General features: G+C 41.6%; 1 protein-coding gene across 4 annotated transcripts in view; it reads left to right on the top strand.

Moving 5' to 3' along the window:
• Positions 1 to 20,328, top strand: part of VEGFB (vascular endothelial growth factor B) — a 98,676-nt gene that overhangs the window by 59,097 nt on the left and 19,251 nt on the right. For 2 of the 4 annotated variants that reach the window (XM_077455780.1, XM_077455781.1), the window contains exons 4-6: positions 345 to 541; positions 6,488 to 6,561; positions 20,138 to 20,170. In XM_077455780.1, the coding sequence (XP_077311906.1) occupies positions 345 to 541; positions 6,488 to 6,561; positions 20,138 to 20,170 (304 nt within the window). Of the gene's footprint in view, positions 1 to 321; positions 542 to 6,487; positions 6,562 to 20,137; positions 20,171 to 20,328 lie in introns of all 4 variants that reach the window. The other 2 variants (XM_077455782.1, XM_077455783.1) reach the window with 2 other exon arrangements.

Here is a 20,328-nt window from a genome sequence, read left to right as displayed (position 1 = left end):
TTTTCTACTCTATTCAGAACTAAAAAAATCTTTTAGCTGGAGTCCTAGGAAGATCTGCAAAAAATTCAACTTCATACTTCTTATTACTATTAAACAGATTCAGAGCACCTCTATGGTTGATTATTGTTAAGGTTCCTTGAGCTTAAAACACAGTAATCATAACAATGTATATCATAAAATGCATCAGATAACACTAATGAGAATAGGCATATCTTTTTTTTTATGATTTTCTCATTGTATAGTACATATGTAATCCTTTAAATGCTTAAAATCAGAGCTTTTTAATACAAAGAATATTTCCTTTAATAATAAATAAGGCAGTGGTGTTTGTTTTTGTTTCTTAGGCCGGTCCTGGACGGACATCTATAACCGTAGTAAGTGCCAGCCTCGATGGGTCCTTCTGAATCTCCTCCGTGAGTTTCCCCAGTTTTCAGAATTCCTTTTCAGGCCAGCATGCGTGTCAGTTCAGCGCTGTGCCGGATGCTGTTTGGATGAAGCTCAGAGCTGCTTTCCCTTGCAGTCACACATTGTAAAAATGGAGGTGATTATTACTAATTAGGTATAGTGGTCTCATACAAATAGAGATGATACCATATAATAGAGCTAAAATGTTCTCATTGCTTGGCAAAAGGGGCCCATATTTGGCTTACATTACCCCTACTAATGTAATAGATGTTTTATTAGTTATTCACGCCCTAAATTCGCATTCGTATAGTTAGGGAAGTGGACCATCAGTATTTATACAAAAGTGGAATTATCTTTTAAAATATTTCTAAAGCCAGAACCCTTTTCTTCTTTTACAAGAAGTTTATTATTTTAAAAGAAGAAAATAAGAGAATACAAACATTGAATTGACAAGTCTGACAATGCGTGGTAAGCAATACGTCATGAAGGAGGATCTCAAAAGAGAGGGAAGCAAGTCTTTAGGGTGTAATAGATAAAATGATGCAAGGGTTCAAAGACAGATTGGTTCTAGCTGTCCAGAGGCGTGACTGTAAAAGAACATGAGTTGTAGAATGTGGGGGAGATTCAAGTATAAGTCATATCAGAAGTACACCAGTGGGGTAAACTGGTATGTGTATGTACACATTAGATGGTCGAAGGGAGGTATCAATGGGGGTCAGCTGGGGAAGGTCAATAGGGTAAAGAACCTGGAGAGTGCATAACGATGGGAGGCTTGAAAAAGAAAACAAAAAAAGGTGGTTAAGGAAAGATGGGAGGGATAGAAGTGGAAAGATGGATTATCAAAAGAGTGGGAAGGGGCAAAAGATGGACAAAGTTAAACTACTGGCTTAGGCCAGGATGGGTCTATTGTGGCCAGTCAAGAGGGTATTTATAGCTATAGGAGGGAAGGATCTGGGGCCCAGCAGGTTGTAGCCAATTCACGGCTGCCAAGCCACCAGCAATTTCTTATGTCTATCCAGGAATATAGCTGTTTTTCTTTTAAGAAGATGTCTTTTAATATGTTGCTAGCCTCTTGAAATGAGCCTTTCATGCTCTGCCAATGACTTGTCTGGTTGCATTAAATCTAGGGGAAATCAGAAGCTTTTTGGGGGGGGGGGGGGGAAACAATCTGGAGCCTGAAAGAGAAGCACTTCCCAAGTGTTTTTTGGCATTGATATAAAGGACAGAGTTCAAGTATTATTAAACTCTTCTTTTTAGGTTAAATATATTTAAAGTAACAATAAAGCATTCCCCAAAAATGTTTCTTCTAGCACTTACATTTTCTGCTGTTGGAAGCTGCGCATCCTGGATCAGTTAGCGCCACTTCCCCAAAGTTCTGCTTGGAATGTGCAAACTGAGCACTGCATAGAATTGTCACATGACTGCCCTCACCAAGACTACACGTCCCATCATTCCTACTGCCATGTAAACAAAGCATGTGGGTCTTGAAGCCACTGTTAATCAATGAGCTTGGAGGAAAATCAATGGAGTTATGTAATATCCTGGTGCTTTGGTGCTGCCTGTGCATATTGGCGCATTCAGACACTATTAGTGAGGCAACTAGGATGTTATATATTTGGATATTCTGACTTGGGTCAAGTACCAGTGAAACAAAACGTTATATGAATTTTCAAGTCGATTAATAATGGAGCCTCTTGCAGTAGAGGACCAGGATTCTTCTCGCTGTTCTTGAGTCAGGGAAGTGTTTCTCTTTCCCAAGCTTGGACATATGAGGCAACAGCTGTGTAAGTTTGAGGAAGGAGGGATGCGTATAAGCCCTTGTACACACGGTCGGACCGTGTTGTCGGATAATCCGACTGTGTGTGGGCTCCATCGGACTGTTTCCATCGGAATATCCGACGGAATTTTTTTTTAGAGCTGGGCTATAAAACTTTCAGACAACATGATCCGATCGGACTTTGTTCGATTGTGTGTAGAGAATTCCAATGGGACAAAGTGCCACGCATCCTCAGATCAAATTCCTAGACCAAAGCTATTGGTCACTAGCCTGAACGTAGTCCCGTCCTAACGAAATAACGTCATCACGTTCAGAACGATCGGATTTCCCGACAACTTTGTCCAACCATGTGTATGCAACACCGGTTTCAGACAAAATCCGTCTGACAAAATCCGACGGATTTTGTTGTCGGAATGTCCGACCGTGTGTACAAGGGCTAAGAGTAGGTACATTTTTTTTTTGTTTTTTTTTTGAGTAGTAAAAGGTTGAAACCACTGTGCGTCTTTTTCTTTTTTGGAATCTGTGTCACAGTAAGGGCATTTCTATTCACTTATTGTTCTGTAGACGCAATAGGCAGTTTTAAATGTGAAGCAAATTGTAGCCATTTTTGAAAGAACAAAGTTTATTACTTTCTTGTATAAATTGTGTTCTTATGTAATATAAATTTACAAGCAGTTAAAAGATGGGTTGGGTGAGTAATGTTTAATGAATTGCTTAAAGATAACTAGTCACGATAGGGCATTTGTAATAGTTTGAAACTCCCATCGAAACTGTTGGAATAATTTGGCTTTACCCTGAATGAAAGAATTTTGAACATTTTTTAAGTATTTGTATTTTTTCTGTGAGAGAAGTGCTGATAACAGATACACAAAACACAGTCATATAACAAAAGTCACAGGCAACCACCAGCTAGAATTCCAGTCATTGTCAAAGTAATCTGCACTCAAGATGTTATTGACAACATTACTTTCCTCCCCGTTACAAATAGTAGCTTTAAAAAAACTGCATGGAAAAAGTTGTTAAATAGATATCTTTGCTCTACCCCTGGATTCTTTCCGCGGTACCTTCAGCACATTTAAGAAGCTTTGGAAGCGTTGCCCATTTAGTGCAACGGGCAGGGGCATTTTGGGAGCGCTAAAGACAGCACTCCCAACCCGCCCCAAAGATGCTGCTTGCAGGACATTTCCTAACGACCCTCAAGCCCACTTCCCCAGTGTGGAAGCACGCACTGCACAGAATGGGAGGCATTACAAGCGCTAAAATGCCTGAAAACTGCCTCAGTGTGAAAGGGGTCTAATGCCCCATACACACGAGCGGATTTTACGTCGGAAAAAACTTGGATGGTTTTTCCGACGGACTTCCGCTCAAGCTTGGCTTGCATACACACAGTGACGCAAAAGTTCTCTGAACTTTCGACCGTCATGAATGCGGTGACATACAACACTACGAGCCGAGAAAATTAAGTTCAGTGCTTCCAAGCATGCATTGAATTGTTTCCGAGCATGTGTAGGAATCTGGTGCGTTGGAATTTGTACAGACAATCGGAATTTCCAATCGGAACTTTTTCCGACTGAAAAATTGAAAACCTGCTCTCAATCTTTTGCTGGCCGGAATTTTGCCAGCAAAAGTCTGGCACGGTTGGAATTTCTGACCATAAGTTCACATCCGACTTTTGCTGGCAGAATTTCTGAGCGTGTGTATGGGGCTCTAGAAACAAAAGGAAAAAAAATGTTATCAGCTACGAATACAAATACTACAAATACAAAAAGCTGCTGGCTTTTAATAATAGGACACTTACATGTCCCAGAAGTCTGCAGGGGAATGAGGGGGCCAAACTTCAGTCCCTCCGCGGGGATCCAACCAGATGTGGGAGCGGAGCAGGTACCTGTCAAAACCAGGTACCCCCCCCCCCTCAAAAAAAAATTAATAAATAAAGCGTCAAAATGTAAAGGGGAGGAGTCAGACAAGCTGAACTTCCTCTTTTGGGCAAAGTTCTGCTTTAAAGTGACCCTATGCAGCAAAATGACTTAACTTTCTTTCTCCCCAGCCTAATTTTTCCTTTTCTGCCCCGCTGCGCTGTTCAGCTGTCAGTAGATAAGGACAGCTTTGCGTAAGCTCCAAACTGATTTATTGAAGAGTCCTCAGAGCTGAGTACTCTCTGCCCACCTAATGTGACAGTGCTAGCTGTCACATGGGAGAATAGGGGTAAGTCACATGCTCTGTGTCGGGTATTTTGCTTCTTGTGGCTCAATGGAGCAACAGGAGAGTGAATGAAACACATTTACTGCTGGATGAAGGTAAGCAACTTTGTTGCTTTGCCTTGCAAGGGCAAAGCACAGAGTCAGTTTGAGAGTGGAAATGAAGATTCTTACAGATGGCTCTTTAGGCTACTCACTGGAAAGTTAAACAGTTTTACAAATCTGAGTGTAACTATTTCACCTTAACATGTGCCAAACTGTGAAAGTGATATGGCAGGGGTGCTCAACCTGCGGCTTGTGACCTCCTGCTCTGGGAAGGTGGGTAAACAAGACCAGATTGCGGGTTGCTCACCCACCATCCCAGAGCATCAGTGTGGATGGAGTTGGCACCATAAGAAGCTAGTGGCTGCAGAGGGAGTGGGGGCTGCATAAGCCAAAGCTTCCTCTATAGCGCCGACTCCTGTCCAAGGTGAAGTGCATTTGGTATCATTCCATCTGGGACAGGAACAGCCAGTGATGCCAGAAAAAAACTGAAAGATAAAAAGTCAGTTTATTAAACATCACAGTGTAGCAATGGGCATATTATGTTTTAAACATCATAGTTTTGCAGTGGGCATATATGATCACTTTAAAATTGATATTAGGCTGCTTTCACGCTGCTTTCCTGTGCGTTAGCTGCATTAAGCCATAGACTATTACAGTATATCCTGTGGCTTTGGTGTGCTTTCTGAAAGTGCACCACACCTGCAAGATATAATAGAGATCTATGGCAAAGCACAACATACCGCAGGAAAGCCGCAGATGCACTGCACTGTGGTTTGGGTAAACCGTAGTGCATCAACATGAACAAAGCCTTTAACTCCTTTCACGTGATTGGTTCAGTCTGGTCAACCTGTCCATTTTTTTTCTTTTTCTGATTGTGAGTAAATAGTGGGTAAACATCCCGGGGATTGGTCCCACAGAAAAAAATAATCCTGATTGTTTAAAATCTTTATTATGCTATTCAGAATAAAATAAAATGGTTTTGAATTTAATTTCATTGCTGGCCCGCGACTAGTTCCTAAATCACTTAAAGTGGTTGTAAACCCTTACAAACCACTTTGACCTACAGGTAAGCCTAGATTAAGGCTTACCTGTAGGTCCAAGAAATATCTCCTAAACCTATACGGTTTAGGAGATATTTGCCCAAAGAGAGGCACCGCTGTCTACGGCGCATGCGCCATAGACAGAGGTGTGCAGGCGTACTGATCGCGCAATTTCCAACAATGGAGCTGCAGTGCGTGTCGTCATCGCGGCTCCGCCGAATGACAGCGGCAGAGCTGCGAGACCCCACCAGAAAGTTGGATGCGCCGGACTACGGGGGACAGCGGTGACATCGCTGGCTCCTGTGTCAGGTAAGTGACACATAATGGGCTACTATGCGATGCATAGTAGTCCATTATGCTTTGCCTTTGCAGGGAATGAAAGAGGAAGTAAACCCATCAGGGTTTACTTCCTCTTTAAGTGGCCCATCGCTCTTAAAGTGGTTGAGCACTCCTCTTATATTGTCACATGGTAAAGTTTGGAAACATCTATTATGATACAGTAAAGGTATACTTATTGCATTAAATGACCATCCATACAAATAGGGCAGATGCTTATAGAATTATTTTACAAGCTGCAATTGCCCATTAACATTGCATAATGCACTGTAGTTTCTCCCAGCAATGACCACAAATCAGTAGCTTGGGCTGCACGGAGGGATTGCTTTTCTCATTGTAAGAGCAGCTGTTTCTGTACAGCGGTTCGATATGTCAGCACTACAGTGTTACAATCTGCAGTGCTTGCTCTCTGTGAAAATTTTACCCAAACAAAACAGTAACGGTGTCCTTGTAAAATTATATACTAGGAAAAACATATATTTATGTAAAATGAATATCTGTTCATGGCATAAAATTTTGCTACATGGACTTTGGCTGGGGAACAGTTTGGAAACATCTTTTTTTTTTTCGAATGGTGTTTATTTTTCAGGCCTAAACTTGCAAAATTCAATTGATTGCACGTATTCTCACATTTAACTAAACATACAGTATAAATCTATTTAACAAAATTTATAATATTTTTTCAGGTTTTGAGGATTAGATCTCCCCATGAAGAATACACAAACATATCTGTTATTCAGAATACAGACTGTGAATGCAGGTAAGATGAACTGATACAATGTTGCCTTTCTCAGTAATTTTTACACACTTTTATTTTTGTTTCCTAAGCTATACTGATACATTTATATTCAGGAGAAGAGTTACCTCCACATAATAGATTTATTTTGTAGTACATGTAATATACTCTGAAAGGGCAAACTGACAGGCAAGCCTGGGACAAGGTATGAGCAGAAGGGGGGCTGCCCTGGGCGCAGCATTTAGTGTAGAAATGGAGGCACTGCAAGTTCCTTCTACTCTAAGGCTGATAGGAGTAGTGACAGTGGCATCACAACATCTGTCAGCCCAGCGCTGGAAGCAGCAAGGAGAAAAGGAGAGAGTCAGAAGAAGGTGCAGGCTGCGCTCTCACTCCCCCTCCTCCTCATAAGCTTGCACATAAAGAGGGGGGGCACAATATGCCATCTTTGCCCTGGGCGCTGGATGATCTTTTCCCAGCACTGCTGAAAGGTTTTGCGTTATGATCAACCTCTTGTTAATTGCGGTTGCCTTTGGAGCCAGAAATCCCAACTCCCAACATTTTTAGTTCTGGTCTTTTCCCTACATTATTTGCCCTAGATGATTGATGTAAGATGTGGTAGTCCCATTGACTCCTGGGATAAATTGACACAGATCCCAGGAGTCTTGAGACTTTTCTTTTTTCTCTTAACATGAGTGTTTGATGAGAGTGAAAAGCCGGAGGACAGCTGGGGGAGGGCTAGATGTTGGCTGGGGGGTGGCCTAGAGGACAGCTGGGGACTGGCTAGAGGATGGCTGGGGAAGAACTAGAGGACAGCTGGGGGGGGGCTAGAGGATGGCTAGGGGTGGGCTAATTACAGCTGGGGGAGGGCAGAGACAGGACCATATGGCTTTCCATCCCTTTGTGTACACAATCCTAAAGCAGTGGCAGCTGTCTTTATTGCAGTGGCTATAAAATGCAATAGACCTGGCACTGGAGGACTAATGGGCTTAAAACCACTAGGAAGACCCCCATAAAAGTTCATAAGAGTTCATAAAAGTCCATATAAATGATGTCAAGCAATTGACATGTAGATGGTAAACACTGAACACCCACGGCAGCACCCCTAAGAGTGAAGCAGACTTGGCAAAAAACGAATAGAAGACGGAAGGGACGCCAGACTAAGTGCAGTGGTTAAAGGTATGGGTTCAATGAGACACAGTTAAAATTGGCAACTCACATTTGAGTAGATAAAAACAAGCATGTAGGTAGATAGCATGGCTGGAATCAGGAGTGTCCCCAGGAAAGCCAGTGTGGAACGCAGATGGCGCCGATACCGAACTGTTGCCAGCAAGAAGCGTGATGCCGTGGATGGGTGGTAACGCATTTCTGAGGTCTTCAGAATCTTAAGAACAAACAGGAAGTTTCAAAACGTGTTACCAGTCATCCACTGCATCATGTTCCCTGTTGATGTCAGTTCTGGTATCGGCACCATTTGCATGCCATGCCATCTCCACTCCGACCAACAGTTTCCCCTCCGGTCCAGGCCACTTCACTACCTTGCCACAAGATACCAATGCCATCATCCTGGGGATGCCCTCGATTCCAGCCATGCTATCTACCTACATGCTTGTTTTTATCTACTCAAATGTGAGTTGCCAATTTTTACTGTGTCTCATTAAACCCATCCTTTCTGTGAGGCAGCGTTCAGTCTTCTGTTTTATGTAAACCCTTGTTATTGATATATGGGGGAAGTTTACATTCGATTGTCATGAGTTTGTCATGAGTTTGTCATCCGTTTAGACATCAGTTGTTTATATCCACCAGCTAGAGTCCTTAACCGCTTGAGTCCCGGAGCTATTCCTTCATGCAAATGGATTGTTTGTCTATTTGCATTAGTTTTTCATCTGATCCGTTTTTTTTTATCTGAAGAAAAATATGGCTTTGATCCATTCCAAAAAATGGATGTTGATGGTAGCGTATGAAAATGGATGATCATTGATTTACATACATTTTCTCCATTGCGATGCATTGATGTCCATTTTTCATCCGTCAACGGATGGATGAAAAATTGACAAACTGACACTGTCCGCATGTGTGAAAGGGGCCTTACCTGTCACAGTGTTATCCTGCTCAATATGGCAGGCTGATCTCAATTCTTCAGCTGTCTCACAACACGTCCAGCAGGAATCTGAATGAGTAACAGGTGCTGAGCAGCTGGGTGCCCCCCTTCTGAGTCAGCCAACAACTGGTCAGATTAGGTCACTTCAGGAAATAATTGGACCATCCACGTTTGGCATAAATGGGATGATAGAATATTGAAGGCAAAACCCAGAACAATCTAACAGAAAACCGTGTTTACCTTCATATTAGTTTATTATGTGCCCATTTTGTATAAAACAACAAAAACAAAACATTCTTCGGTCTTGTTAAAATTTTGATTTACTGTAATAAATCAATAAAAGTTATTAAAATACAGAAATTGTGCTCCAAATGATGTGGGTGATTTAAGACACATGTTCTGGCGATGCCCAAAATGATTCAGATATTAGAAGGATATTATTAATACATAGTCATTGGTATTTAATACTCTTATTCCACAAGACCTAGTGGTATGCCTTCTGAGTTTGGTAGACGATAAATTATTCACTCCCCCAAGCCATATTGCAGTGGCAAGGCTTCTTTACATCACCCGTAAAATGAAAGCTCACTCTTGGTTATCACCTCATACCCCCACTACCAAACAGCTGTGGATTGAACAGATGAACTCTATCCTAATATGCAACCCCCCAAAGAAATTTATAACTAACTGGCAAGCTGTCTGACTACTCCAAAGCTATGTCCCCATCAATTGATTCTCCATTGGCTACTCTGGGTATAATTTCTTTTGTATTCAGGGGGGATTTAAATTAGACACTTGCTGATAGATGGTGACAGTGCTAGGGATCAGATCATTTCTCTGTCTAACTCTGTTGACATGGTCCTGGATAAATGACGTCAATTATTCAGACTTTTATCATGGTTAGTAATTTGCCTTGTAAAGTTTTAGGCTGGGTTCACACTATTGTAAATTGGATGCGGATTTCCCTGCGTCAGGAAGGAACTTTTCCCCCTGCTGTAGCGAATTGGATCATGCTTTGCTTGGTTTTTCTACCTTCCTCTGGATAAACTGTGGGTATAGGATTGTGCATATGGGATTGTATGTTTTTTTTTTTGTTATTGATTGAACTAGGTGGACTTCTTTCAACCTGACTAAATATGTAACTATGTATTGAAACTATACTCCAGTCAGAATTGAAAATAGAACTGACAGGCATAGAAGGAGCATAACCCACCTGATTGGTGCTTCATGTTTTCTTCCAGGTTTTGTAGTTTTGTACTAGTCCACCCAATCTGTCTATTTTGTCAAAATTTTGTGATTCTAAAACTCACCTGCCTGTAATGTTGGGACATCCAATAGATTGTCCTTGCTGCATGTCACATAGAGCAAGGCCAAAGTAAAAAATAAACTCCAAAAATACAGAAAAAATCTATATCAGGTTTAGATATTCTTTAACACACACTATATTACCAAAAGTATTTTGACACCTGCCTTTACATGCACATAAAATTTAATGGCATCCCAGTCTTATTCCGTAGGGATCAATATTGAGTTGGCCCACCCTTTGCAGCTATAACATTTTCAACTCTTCTGGGAAGGCTGTCCACAAGATTTAGGAGTGTGTCTATGGTCTATAATGTTTGACCATTCTTCCAGAAGGGCATTTGTGAAGTCAGGCACTGATGTGTACGAGAAAGCCCGGCTCACAGTCTCCGCTCTAATTCATCCCTAAGGTGTTCTATCTGGTTGAGATGCAGACCAGTAAAGTTCCTCCACCCTAAACTCGCTCATCCATGTCTTTATGGACCTTGCTTTGTGCACTGGTGCACAGTCATGTTGGAACAGGAAGGGGCCATCCCCAAACTGTTCCGAAAAAAGTTGGGAGCATGAATTTGTCCAAAATGTCTTGGTATGCTGATGCCTTAAGCGTTCCCTTCACTGTAACTAAGGGGCCAAGCCTAACCCCTGGAAAACAACCTCACACCATAATCCCCCCTCCACCAAATGATTTGGACAAGTGCACAAAGCAAGGTCTATAAAGACATGGATGAGTGAGTTTGGGGTGGAGGAACTTGACTGGCCTGTATTTGCAAAAAATAAATAAATAGTATTTTCAAATAAAAACATTAAGATACTGGATTAAAAATTTATGTAACAAACTAAATTGGTAAAATGTAACAAAATATAACAAAGTAAAACAAAGAATGACTGTGCGAGACATTTATAATCTTAAATAATATTTGAAATAGTAAAGATGGTTAAGATGATCCCCTAGAAGAGGGATATGCAATTAGCGGACCTCCAGCTGTGGCAGAACTACAAGTCCCACGAGGCATAGTAAGACTCTGGCAGCCACAATCATGACACCCAGAGGCAGAGGCATGATGGGACTTGTAGTTTTGCAACAGCTGGAGGTCCGCTAATTGCATATCCCTGCCCTAGAATATAACAAAAGAAATTGATGTAAAATCAATTAATTGGAAATTACAGGAGAACCCTGTATAACCGGTGATGTATAAAAGACTATATTGCATGTGTATGATATGTAAATGAGGGGCTATAATGATCGACCATAATGATCCAGAGGAATTGGAAATACAAAAAATGTGATGAGAATATATCTAAAGGTGAAAAATAAAAATATTAAACATAAAAATAAAAATTTGTTATCGGTGTCAGAAGAAACTATCATTGCATATTGATCAAGGTATTTTTGAATTGCCTTCTCCATATCCTCCTCATGATGCCCTTTTTCCATGAACTTTTGTTTGAGGATCAGACTTTGGAACTTATAGTCTTCCATAGTACTGCAGTTCCAGTTCAGCCTGCAGAACTGACTATAAGGGATATTCTGAATCCATTTTTTGTGCTAGCGGCTTGACTTATGTACATATGAATTCCTGGCAGTGGGTTTAAAATGTGTCCTGGGGCAGATATTCCACTTCTTATCATGGAAAGGTTCTAGACCTAAGAAAACAAGCCTGTGGGGATCTGATACAAAGTTGAACTGGATACCAAGATGATTGTTGTTACAGTAATTGAAAAATTCTTGTATCGTGTTGTTGTCTCCTTGCCAAATGATGATAATACCAGCCATAATACACTAGATGATGTGAGTATTGATTTTGAGCCTATATCTGAATGTCTTCCCAGTATACCATGAATAGATTTGCGTAGCTGGGAACAAAACTAGCGCTGTGGCTGTCCCACGTGTTTGTAGAAAGTATTCACCATCTAACTGAAAGTAATTGTGATTAAGTATAAATCTCAATTGCTTGAGAAGAAAACTTGCTTGTGAGGGATGGAAATAGTCCTCCTTAGATAAAAAATAGTGGGTGGATGTTAGACCTTCTGAGTGAGCTATATAATGATGTTACTTGAAGAGAAATCCAATAGTATTCATCATCCCACTGATAATGAGCGAGAGTTTCAAGTAGTAGACTGACCAAAATTTGTGCTGGGGGTCTTTGTACTATTGGTTGTAAAAAGTGGTCAACATAATCCGAGAGGTAGCTAGTGAGCCCTTCCATGGGGGCCACTATAGGCCTTCCTGGGGGTCGCAGGGGATCCATATGGATTTTGGGTAGGAAGTGGAAGTACAGGGTGGAAAAGAAGTCCCGGTATAAGAAAAGTTTTTAAAGGGATTGTAGAATGCCCCTCTGGTAGGCCAATTCCACCCGCTCCTTAAATTCCCCCTTGAAAACCCAAAAGAGATCTTGCTTGAGTTTGGATCACTTTTGTTCTGGACAGGTAAGGTTATTGTGCATTTTGTTTTGTGCACATATAGTCTTCAGGTTTTCATATACCAAGGGAGTAAAAATCTCTACATAAGGGGCTTTGTCCTGATGAGGATTGAATTTGGATGGAGGTTTAAAGTAAGTGTTGATCATTGGTCTGTATTCCTGTAGCTCTAAGTTAAAGAGATCTTGCAACAGAATTTGTCGACCATAGATCTTGTAACATTTCAAGAATGTCTGGATCCAAGGGTTCAGGAGAGCCAATGGTGGTATCCTTTGAGGTCCTTTAAAGAGATTGAAAATATTTGGTACAGTGGAAGGTGCAAAATTGAGTCCTTTGTGCAATATTGATATTTCATAGGGAGTGAGGGTCTTTGAGGATATATTGAATATCTTTACTGTGTATCTGGGGTCCCGGGACTCTCAGATCTTACCCTATTTAAGGCCTCCTCTACATTCTCATCAGATCTTTTTAGGCGTGGTTTGATGGCAAGTGTGAGGGGTGTTCCTAAAAAATCATCCTTTGGAAGAGAGGAGCCATTTGGGTGTGCTCCTTCCAAATCAATTTTTTGTTCTTATCAATCTGAATTTTATTAAAAAATGATTATACTTATAGACAGGAATTCGTACATAAGTGGCATCGTCGTACCATCAAATGTATTACAAATACGTTACACAAACTAACAAAAACAAAACACAAAATGCCTTCCTAGGATAGGAAGGGGGAAAAAAAGGGGAGATTAAAAAATAAAGGCCACAAATAAATATCATATATTGAAACCCTACTTAGTCGCAATTAGGTCCTACTCTGATTCCCATTAAGCCTTCTAATTTTCTGTTGATTCCCTGAAAATCCTCCAGGGGGCCCATAACTGATAGCATTTTTCATATGTATCCAAATCATGTGCCAAGAGGATCTCCATATTTTTTTTACTGTCCATAGCTGCAGGAACCTTGCTATATGTTGTTCTTTTTGGAGAGTGATCCTTTGGGACGTGACTCTGGCTAGGCTCTTTGATCCTAGAAGAATCCTTACAACTTGGATTTGTGGTATTGCTTGCATAATCCACTATATTGCCTTTATGATTAGAAGGTTGTGAGTGAGGTTGTTTGGAGTCCTGTTAATAGTTCTTGGGCTGATCGAATTTCTTGGTTCTGTTCCAGTGACCTTAGATTTCTGTCTATTATTGTTCCAATGCCCTTTGTTGGAATCAGTTCTATTTTTGGGGTGATTTCCTTCTTATTCATAAGATGCAGGGGGAGATACTTTTCTCATTTATCTTGATCTCGATGTATTCCTGATGTGTGGTGGATCTTGGGTGTTCTCAGTGTTTCAGAAAAGTGGGATCTGTGAGACCTTTCTCTGTTCCATTGTAAAAGCCTACCATGTTTGAAGTCAGAGATGTCTCTTTACAGTTATGCTGTCTTTTTTTTTTCTATAAGAGATTTTTTCATTCTCTTGTACAGATCCCCCACATGCTTGTTTTATTGAATCTAGAAGTTTTCCATGATCAGGACTGGAAAATCTGCTCTAGGACACATTTTAAACCCACTGCCAGGAATTCATATGTATATAGGTCCAGTTGCCACCACAAAAAATGGATTCAGAATATCCCTTAGCCCTTGTACACACGTTCGGACATTTCGACAACCAAATCCGTCGGATTTTGTCCGACGGATTTTGTCCGAAACCGTTGCATACAAACAGTCGGACAAAGTTGTCAGAAAATCAGATCGTACTTGTGATGACGTTATTTCGTTAGGACGGGACTACGTTCAGGCTAGTAGCCAATAGCTTTAGTCTAGGAATTTGATCTGAGCATGCGTGGCACTGCAATTCTCTACACCTGATCGGACAAAGTCCGATCGGATCATGTTGTCGGAAAATTTTATAGCCCAGATGGAAAACTTGGTCTGTCGGATACTCCGACGGAAACAGTCCGATGGAGCCCACACACTGTCGGATTATCCGACAACACGGTCCTATCGGACATTGTCCATCGGAATGTCCGACCGCGTGTACAAGGGCTTACAGTCAGTTCTGCAGACTGAAACAGAATTGCAGGACCATGGAGAACTATAAGTCCTAAAGTCTGATCCTCAAACAAAACTTCATGCAAAAAGGGCATCATGAGGTAGATATAGATCAGGCAATTCAAAAATACCTTGATCAATATGCAATGATAGTTTCTTCTGACACCGATAACAAACAACCTCCTAGAAAAGGCCCATTTTTCATCACTCAATACAATACTAAACATTGGGCCATTAAAGATCTTTAAACAAATATTGGGGTATCCGACTTAATGATCCTGTACTACATGAACACATCCCTTCCAAACCGAATATGGTGTTCAAGAAGGCAAGAAACATCAGAAATTTACATTGCTCCAAGTGAAATCAAAAGGGATCATGCCATTGAGGCTCAGATCACCATTTCAAAGATGTTATCTCTCATTGTTTTTATTATTTGGGGACATGTATGTTTTGGGGACATGTGTGTTTTGGGGACATATGTGGGGACTGTGTTTGTACTGTGTGGTGTGTTGTGTGTTGACACTAGACTGATGATCAGTGAGTAAAAAGCTGTAAAAAACAGCTCATACTCACTGATCATCAGCCGGCTGCAGCGTTCTGCTCTCCTCTCCTCAGCGATGACTTCCGTGTGAGGAGAGGAGAGCCGATTGCCTAGCAACCGGCTGTTTGTTTACATCACATGACGGCCGTGATTGGACACGGCCGTCATGTGATCAGGAGGGCCAATCACAGAGCCCTCCTGCCGATCTGAGATGTGCCGTGTCCGGGTGACACGAGCACATCGGGATCGCGCCGCTGCGCGGGCACACGCGCGCGTGATCCCGCTACTTCTGAAGGACGTTCCTATTCTTCTTTTATTTGTTACTTTGGTAGCTTGTGTGGGAATTGCTCCTTAGGGCTCCTTCAGATGCACAACTAGGGGACTTTTGGATAGATTAAGGGAGGTTTATAACCCCAGTCAGATTTTCTTCACCATCTGGGACCAGATCAGGTCACCAGAACTAGTGTCCCCATTTCCCCTCTATTATTTTCCAGAGGACAACCCAACATTTGGGATTTTCCTTTAATTTCACTTTCAATGATAATGGAAAATAGAACAGATAGAGAGGGTGAATCTCCTTAATGGGGCCACAGACAGCAATAAAAATTATCAGGGGTTCCAATCCCTCTCCACTCTATCCAAAACAAAACAAAAAAAGTTTTGCCTTTAGTTGTATTTTAAGTCCCTGACTCAGATCAAGTATGAAAATCAGGAGTTATGAAAATCAGGAGTTATGATATCACTCTGAAATTTTAACTGAGAAAATAAGCATGACAGCCAAGCAATTAGCATTTAAGAAGCCTCCATGTTTTCTTCTAGTAGGTTTTCTTTAAAGCATAGAAAATCCTGTCATAATTAAACAGCTGCTCCAAACCTGGCCCCAAATCTGCGCTGGTAGGTGGTGTGTACTGGCCTGTGAAAAGTTGAGGCAGCTGTACACAAATGCAGCAACAGAAGCCTGTTAAAGTACAAATAAAGAACTTATATGGAAACTAAACTGCATTTTCGCAATGTTGTTGCTGGGGACATGCTACCTGGGTGTTTCTAGGCAGAGAAGTGTTGCTGAAATAAGGGGAAGTTCACACCAGCCACTGTATTACAACTTGTGTGTGGTGCAGTCCAGCCTGATCAGTGCAGTGTTAATGCGCCAAACTTGGTGCATTGTACTCTTCACTTTTTTTTAAAGGGGTTGTAAAAGTAAATATTTTTTCACCTTAATGCATTCTATGACATTCTATGCCGCTGGCTGTATCACGGGAGTTCTTACTGTAGGGGAGGATTCTGTACTGTAGGGGGCGTTTGCACTGTAGGGGGAGAGGTCTGTACTGTAGGGGAGTCTGCACTGTAGGGGTGAGGGGTCTGTACTGTAGGGGGGGTCTGCGCTGTAGGGGAGGATTCTGTACTGTAGGGAGGTCTATAATGTAGGGGGATCTGCACTGTAGATGGGGTCTGCACTGTAGTGGGGTCTGTACTGTAGGGAGGGGGTCTGCACTGTAGGGGGGGATCTGCACTGTAGGGGGTCTGTGTAACATGCAGGGGGTCCAGAGCTGTGAGGGGCTGTGTAATGTAAAGGGGTGCAGAGGTGCTGCGTTATGTAAAGGGGTCCAGAGGTTCAGGGTGCTGTCTAATGTAAAGGGGTCCAGAGGTGCAGGGTGCTATCTAATGTAAAGGGGTCCAGAGGTACAAGGGCTGTGTAATGTAAAGGGGTCAGGAGGTTCAGGGTGCTGTGTTATGTAAATGATCCAGAGGCACAAGGGCTGTGTAATGTAAAGGGGTCCAGAGGTGCAGGGTGCTGTGTAATGTAAAGGGGTCCAGAGGTGCAGGGTGCTGTGTAATGTAAAGGGGTCCAGAGGTGCAGGGTGCTGTGTAATGTAAAGGGTTCCAGAGGTGCAGGGTGCTGTGTAATTTAAAGGGGTCCAGAGGTGCAGTTGTGGAGGGGGGGTACACAGTAGTGACAAAAATATATTGAAGGATGCAGAGGTATGCAGGGGGCACAGTGGGGTGTTTTTACATTTTAAGGTGGGGGAGGTGCCAGATATAGGATCCGCCCCAGGTGCTAAATGCTCTAGGTACACCCCTGTTGTGAAGCAAACAACAAAATAACAGTACAAAATAACAGAAAAAGTCAATGTGCATTACTATTTACCCCCCTAAAGTCAATACTTTGTAGAGCCACCTTTTGCAGCTATCACAGTTCCAAGATGCTTTGGATAAGTCTCTATGAACTTGCCACATCTTACCACTGGGAATTTTGCCCATTCCTTTGCAAAACTGCTCCAGCTCCTTCAAGTTGGATGGTTTGCACTTGTGAACAGCAATCTTTATCCGACCACAGATTTTCTATTGGATTGAGGTCTGGGCTTTGACTAGGCCATTTTAATATATTTACATGTGTCCCCTTAAACCACTCAAGTGTTGCTTTAGCCGTGTGTTTGGGGTCATTGTGCTGCTGGAAGGTGAACCTCTACCCTAGCCTCAAATCACACACAGAGTGGTACAGGTTTTGCTCAAGAATATCCCTGTATTTAGCACCATCTATCTTTCCCTCAACTCTAACCAGTTTCCCAGTCCCGATTGCTGAAAAACACCCCCACAGCATGATGCTGCCACCACCATGTTTGGGGATGGTGTTCTTTGAGTGATGTGATGTATTGGGTTAGCGCCAGACATATTGTTTTCTTTAATGGGCAAAAAGTTCAATTTTAGTCTCATTGGAACAGAGCACCTTCCTCCAAACATTTTGGGAGTCTCCCACATGCCTTTTTGCAAACTCAAAACGTGCCATTTTGTTTTTTGCTGAAAGTAATGGCTTTCTTCTGGCCACTCTGCCATAAAGCCCAACTCTATGGAGCGTACGGCTTATTGTCGTCCTTTGTACAGATACTCCAGTCTCTGCTGTGGAACTCTGCAGCTCCTCCAGGGTTACATTAGGTCTCTGTGCTGCCTCTCTGATTAATGCCCTCCTTGCCTGGCCCGTGAGTTTTGGTGTGCCTCTTGGCAGGTTTGCTGTTGTGCCATGTTCTTTCCATTTAGTTATGATAGATTTGATGGTGCTCCTAGGGATCATCAAAGATTTGGATATTTTTTTATAACCTAACCCTGACTTGTAGTTCTCAACAACATTGTCCCTTACTTGTTTGGAGAGTTACTTGGTCTTCATGGCATGGTTTGGTTAGTGATGCCACTTGCTTAGGTGTTGCAGCCTCTAAGGCCTTTCGAAAAAGTGTGTATATGTAATGACAGATCATGTGACACTTGATTGTACACAGGTGTCAGGGCTGGGCTCACCCCTTCATTCTCTGAGCTGGCTGCTCAGCTGTTGGCTAATTGCCAGCTCCTATCTCTTCACAGTTACTCAGCTGTTGATGATATCCTGCTCGTCAGTCCTGCCTACTTAAGCCATCCAGTCCAGAGGCGCTCTGCCTTCGCCTTGATCAACATCAGAGACGATCTCCTGCATTCCTGTTTTAAAGACTTGATTTGCTGACATCCCTACTGGCTCCAGATCCTGCTTGCTGTTTCACTACGTTGATCCCTGACTTCTGGCTTCCGGTTACTGAACTTTGGCTATGATTTAACTGCGTTTGTTCTTTTTAATTTTATTATTGAACAAGTGTGATTTAACTGTACTTCTGTCTCGGTTTGCTTTCATGGTTTCTGACAACTGGTGGACATCATTTCACTAATTATGTGACTTCTGAAGGTAATTGGTTGCACCAGAGCTTTTTATGGGCTTCATAAAAAAGGGGGTGAATACATATGCACATGCAAATTATCAGTTTATTTCCGAAAAATAGTTTTATGTATATATTTTTCTAATTTTATTTCACCAACTTAGACTATTGTGTTCTGATCCATCACATATAATTCAGATTGAAAAAACATTGAACTAAAGGCTGTAATTTAACAAAATAGCTAAAAAGCCAAGGGGAGTGAATACTTTTGCAAGGCACTGTAGTAATTATATGAAACTGGAGGTTGTTATTACAATCTTTATCTCACTAAACATTTATTTCTGAGCCTTCAATGTGGGCTTTAAGCCTGGTTCACATATTGCATACCGGGAATGTGGGTTCCCGCTTGCGTTTTTTAAAAGTGCGATTCACGTGCTTTTCACTGTGTTACGCATAGGGCAGCCTAATCACTTGAATGGTCTGCCCTATGTTTGTTTGTTGCACCAAAGAAGTTCACAAACCAAATTTTGGCCCTGAGCCAGGTATGAGTTTACAAGCACATTTTCCCTATGTTCCCTGTTTTTCCTATTGCGGCAAAATCACACCGCATTAGGGTGACATTCAGAAGGCCATGCAGATTTACATTCCACAATTAGGAATCGCTGGCAGAATTGCTTCGATTCTGCCTGCGCTTCCTAATTTCCCAAATGTGAACTGGGTCTAAATTTTGTAACTATGAGCCATTGCTGTTTACATATAAATACCAACACCATTGAACACAATTGTACCAACAAGAATGCCACACATTGAGGTTCAAAATAATAATAACAGGAGACATTTTTTTTCTTTTTTCTTTTGTGGATCCAATCTATCTAAAATGCATTTTTAAAGGGGTAAAAAATCTGATCTAGAATGGATGTGTTGCTCAACTTGTGTTCAATTCAGCTTGCATTTGGTCAATACTTCTAACATTTGTACTTGACAATCTCATATAATTTCCAACTCTCACTGTTACCCTGCATTGGTCAGCTAGGGAGTAGCAGGGGAGGTTTTTTGTTTTGTACAAGACTTGTGATGGCACACTTATCAGTTACTATGCATTTTTATTTAGTTACCACACATTGATTTTTCGGCATCTAACCAACAAAAAAAAGATCATCAAAGGGTAACCATTGCCGAAAACATTCATTTATATGGACAATAGTATTGCACTTTGATGGCGCAAACATGGCAACATACATGTGGTATGTTGCCATGGACTGGAGCCAGGAATTGAAAATTACGGTAAATATTTGATACAATTTTCCGTTTTGCTGTTGTGTAAGTTATACAGTATGTGTTCACATTGTGTGACATAGCCTGTTTGCCATGAAGTAAGAGGTTTCCTAAAAATATCAGTTTAGGAATATACAATAAATAACAATAAGGATTGTATTACATATAAACCTATAGACTGAATGTTGTACATTTATTACACAGTTTGGTTATACTATGATTCTCAGTTCCACTCTTTTTTTGTTTTAATACTTTGCAGGCCCCGTGACAGTGATATGCTAAGGCCTAGCAGGTACAGTTTTCCATTATATCTCTTAAATCTTTTGTCATTGAATGCTTTTTATTTTTCAGTGATATCTTACAGTTAAACATGCTGTACTGTGCTACATTGTGTCAGCTCTTCTGTGACAGATGCAGACCGGCTGTGAGCTCCGCAGTGCTTAGATGCCG

Source organism: Lithobates pipiens, unplaced genomic scaffold (assembly GCF_037356315.1).
Source record: "Lithobates pipiens isolate NorthernLeopardFrog02 unplaced genomic scaffold, aLitPip1_a1.2 Scaffold_10, whole genome shotgun sequence".
NCBI classification, from domain to species: Eukaryota; Metazoa; Chordata; class Amphibia; order Anura; family Ranidae; genus Lithobates; species Lithobates pipiens.
The sequence above is the reverse complement of the archived record's forward strand: the minus strand, read 5'-3'. Positions and strand labels throughout refer to the sequence as shown.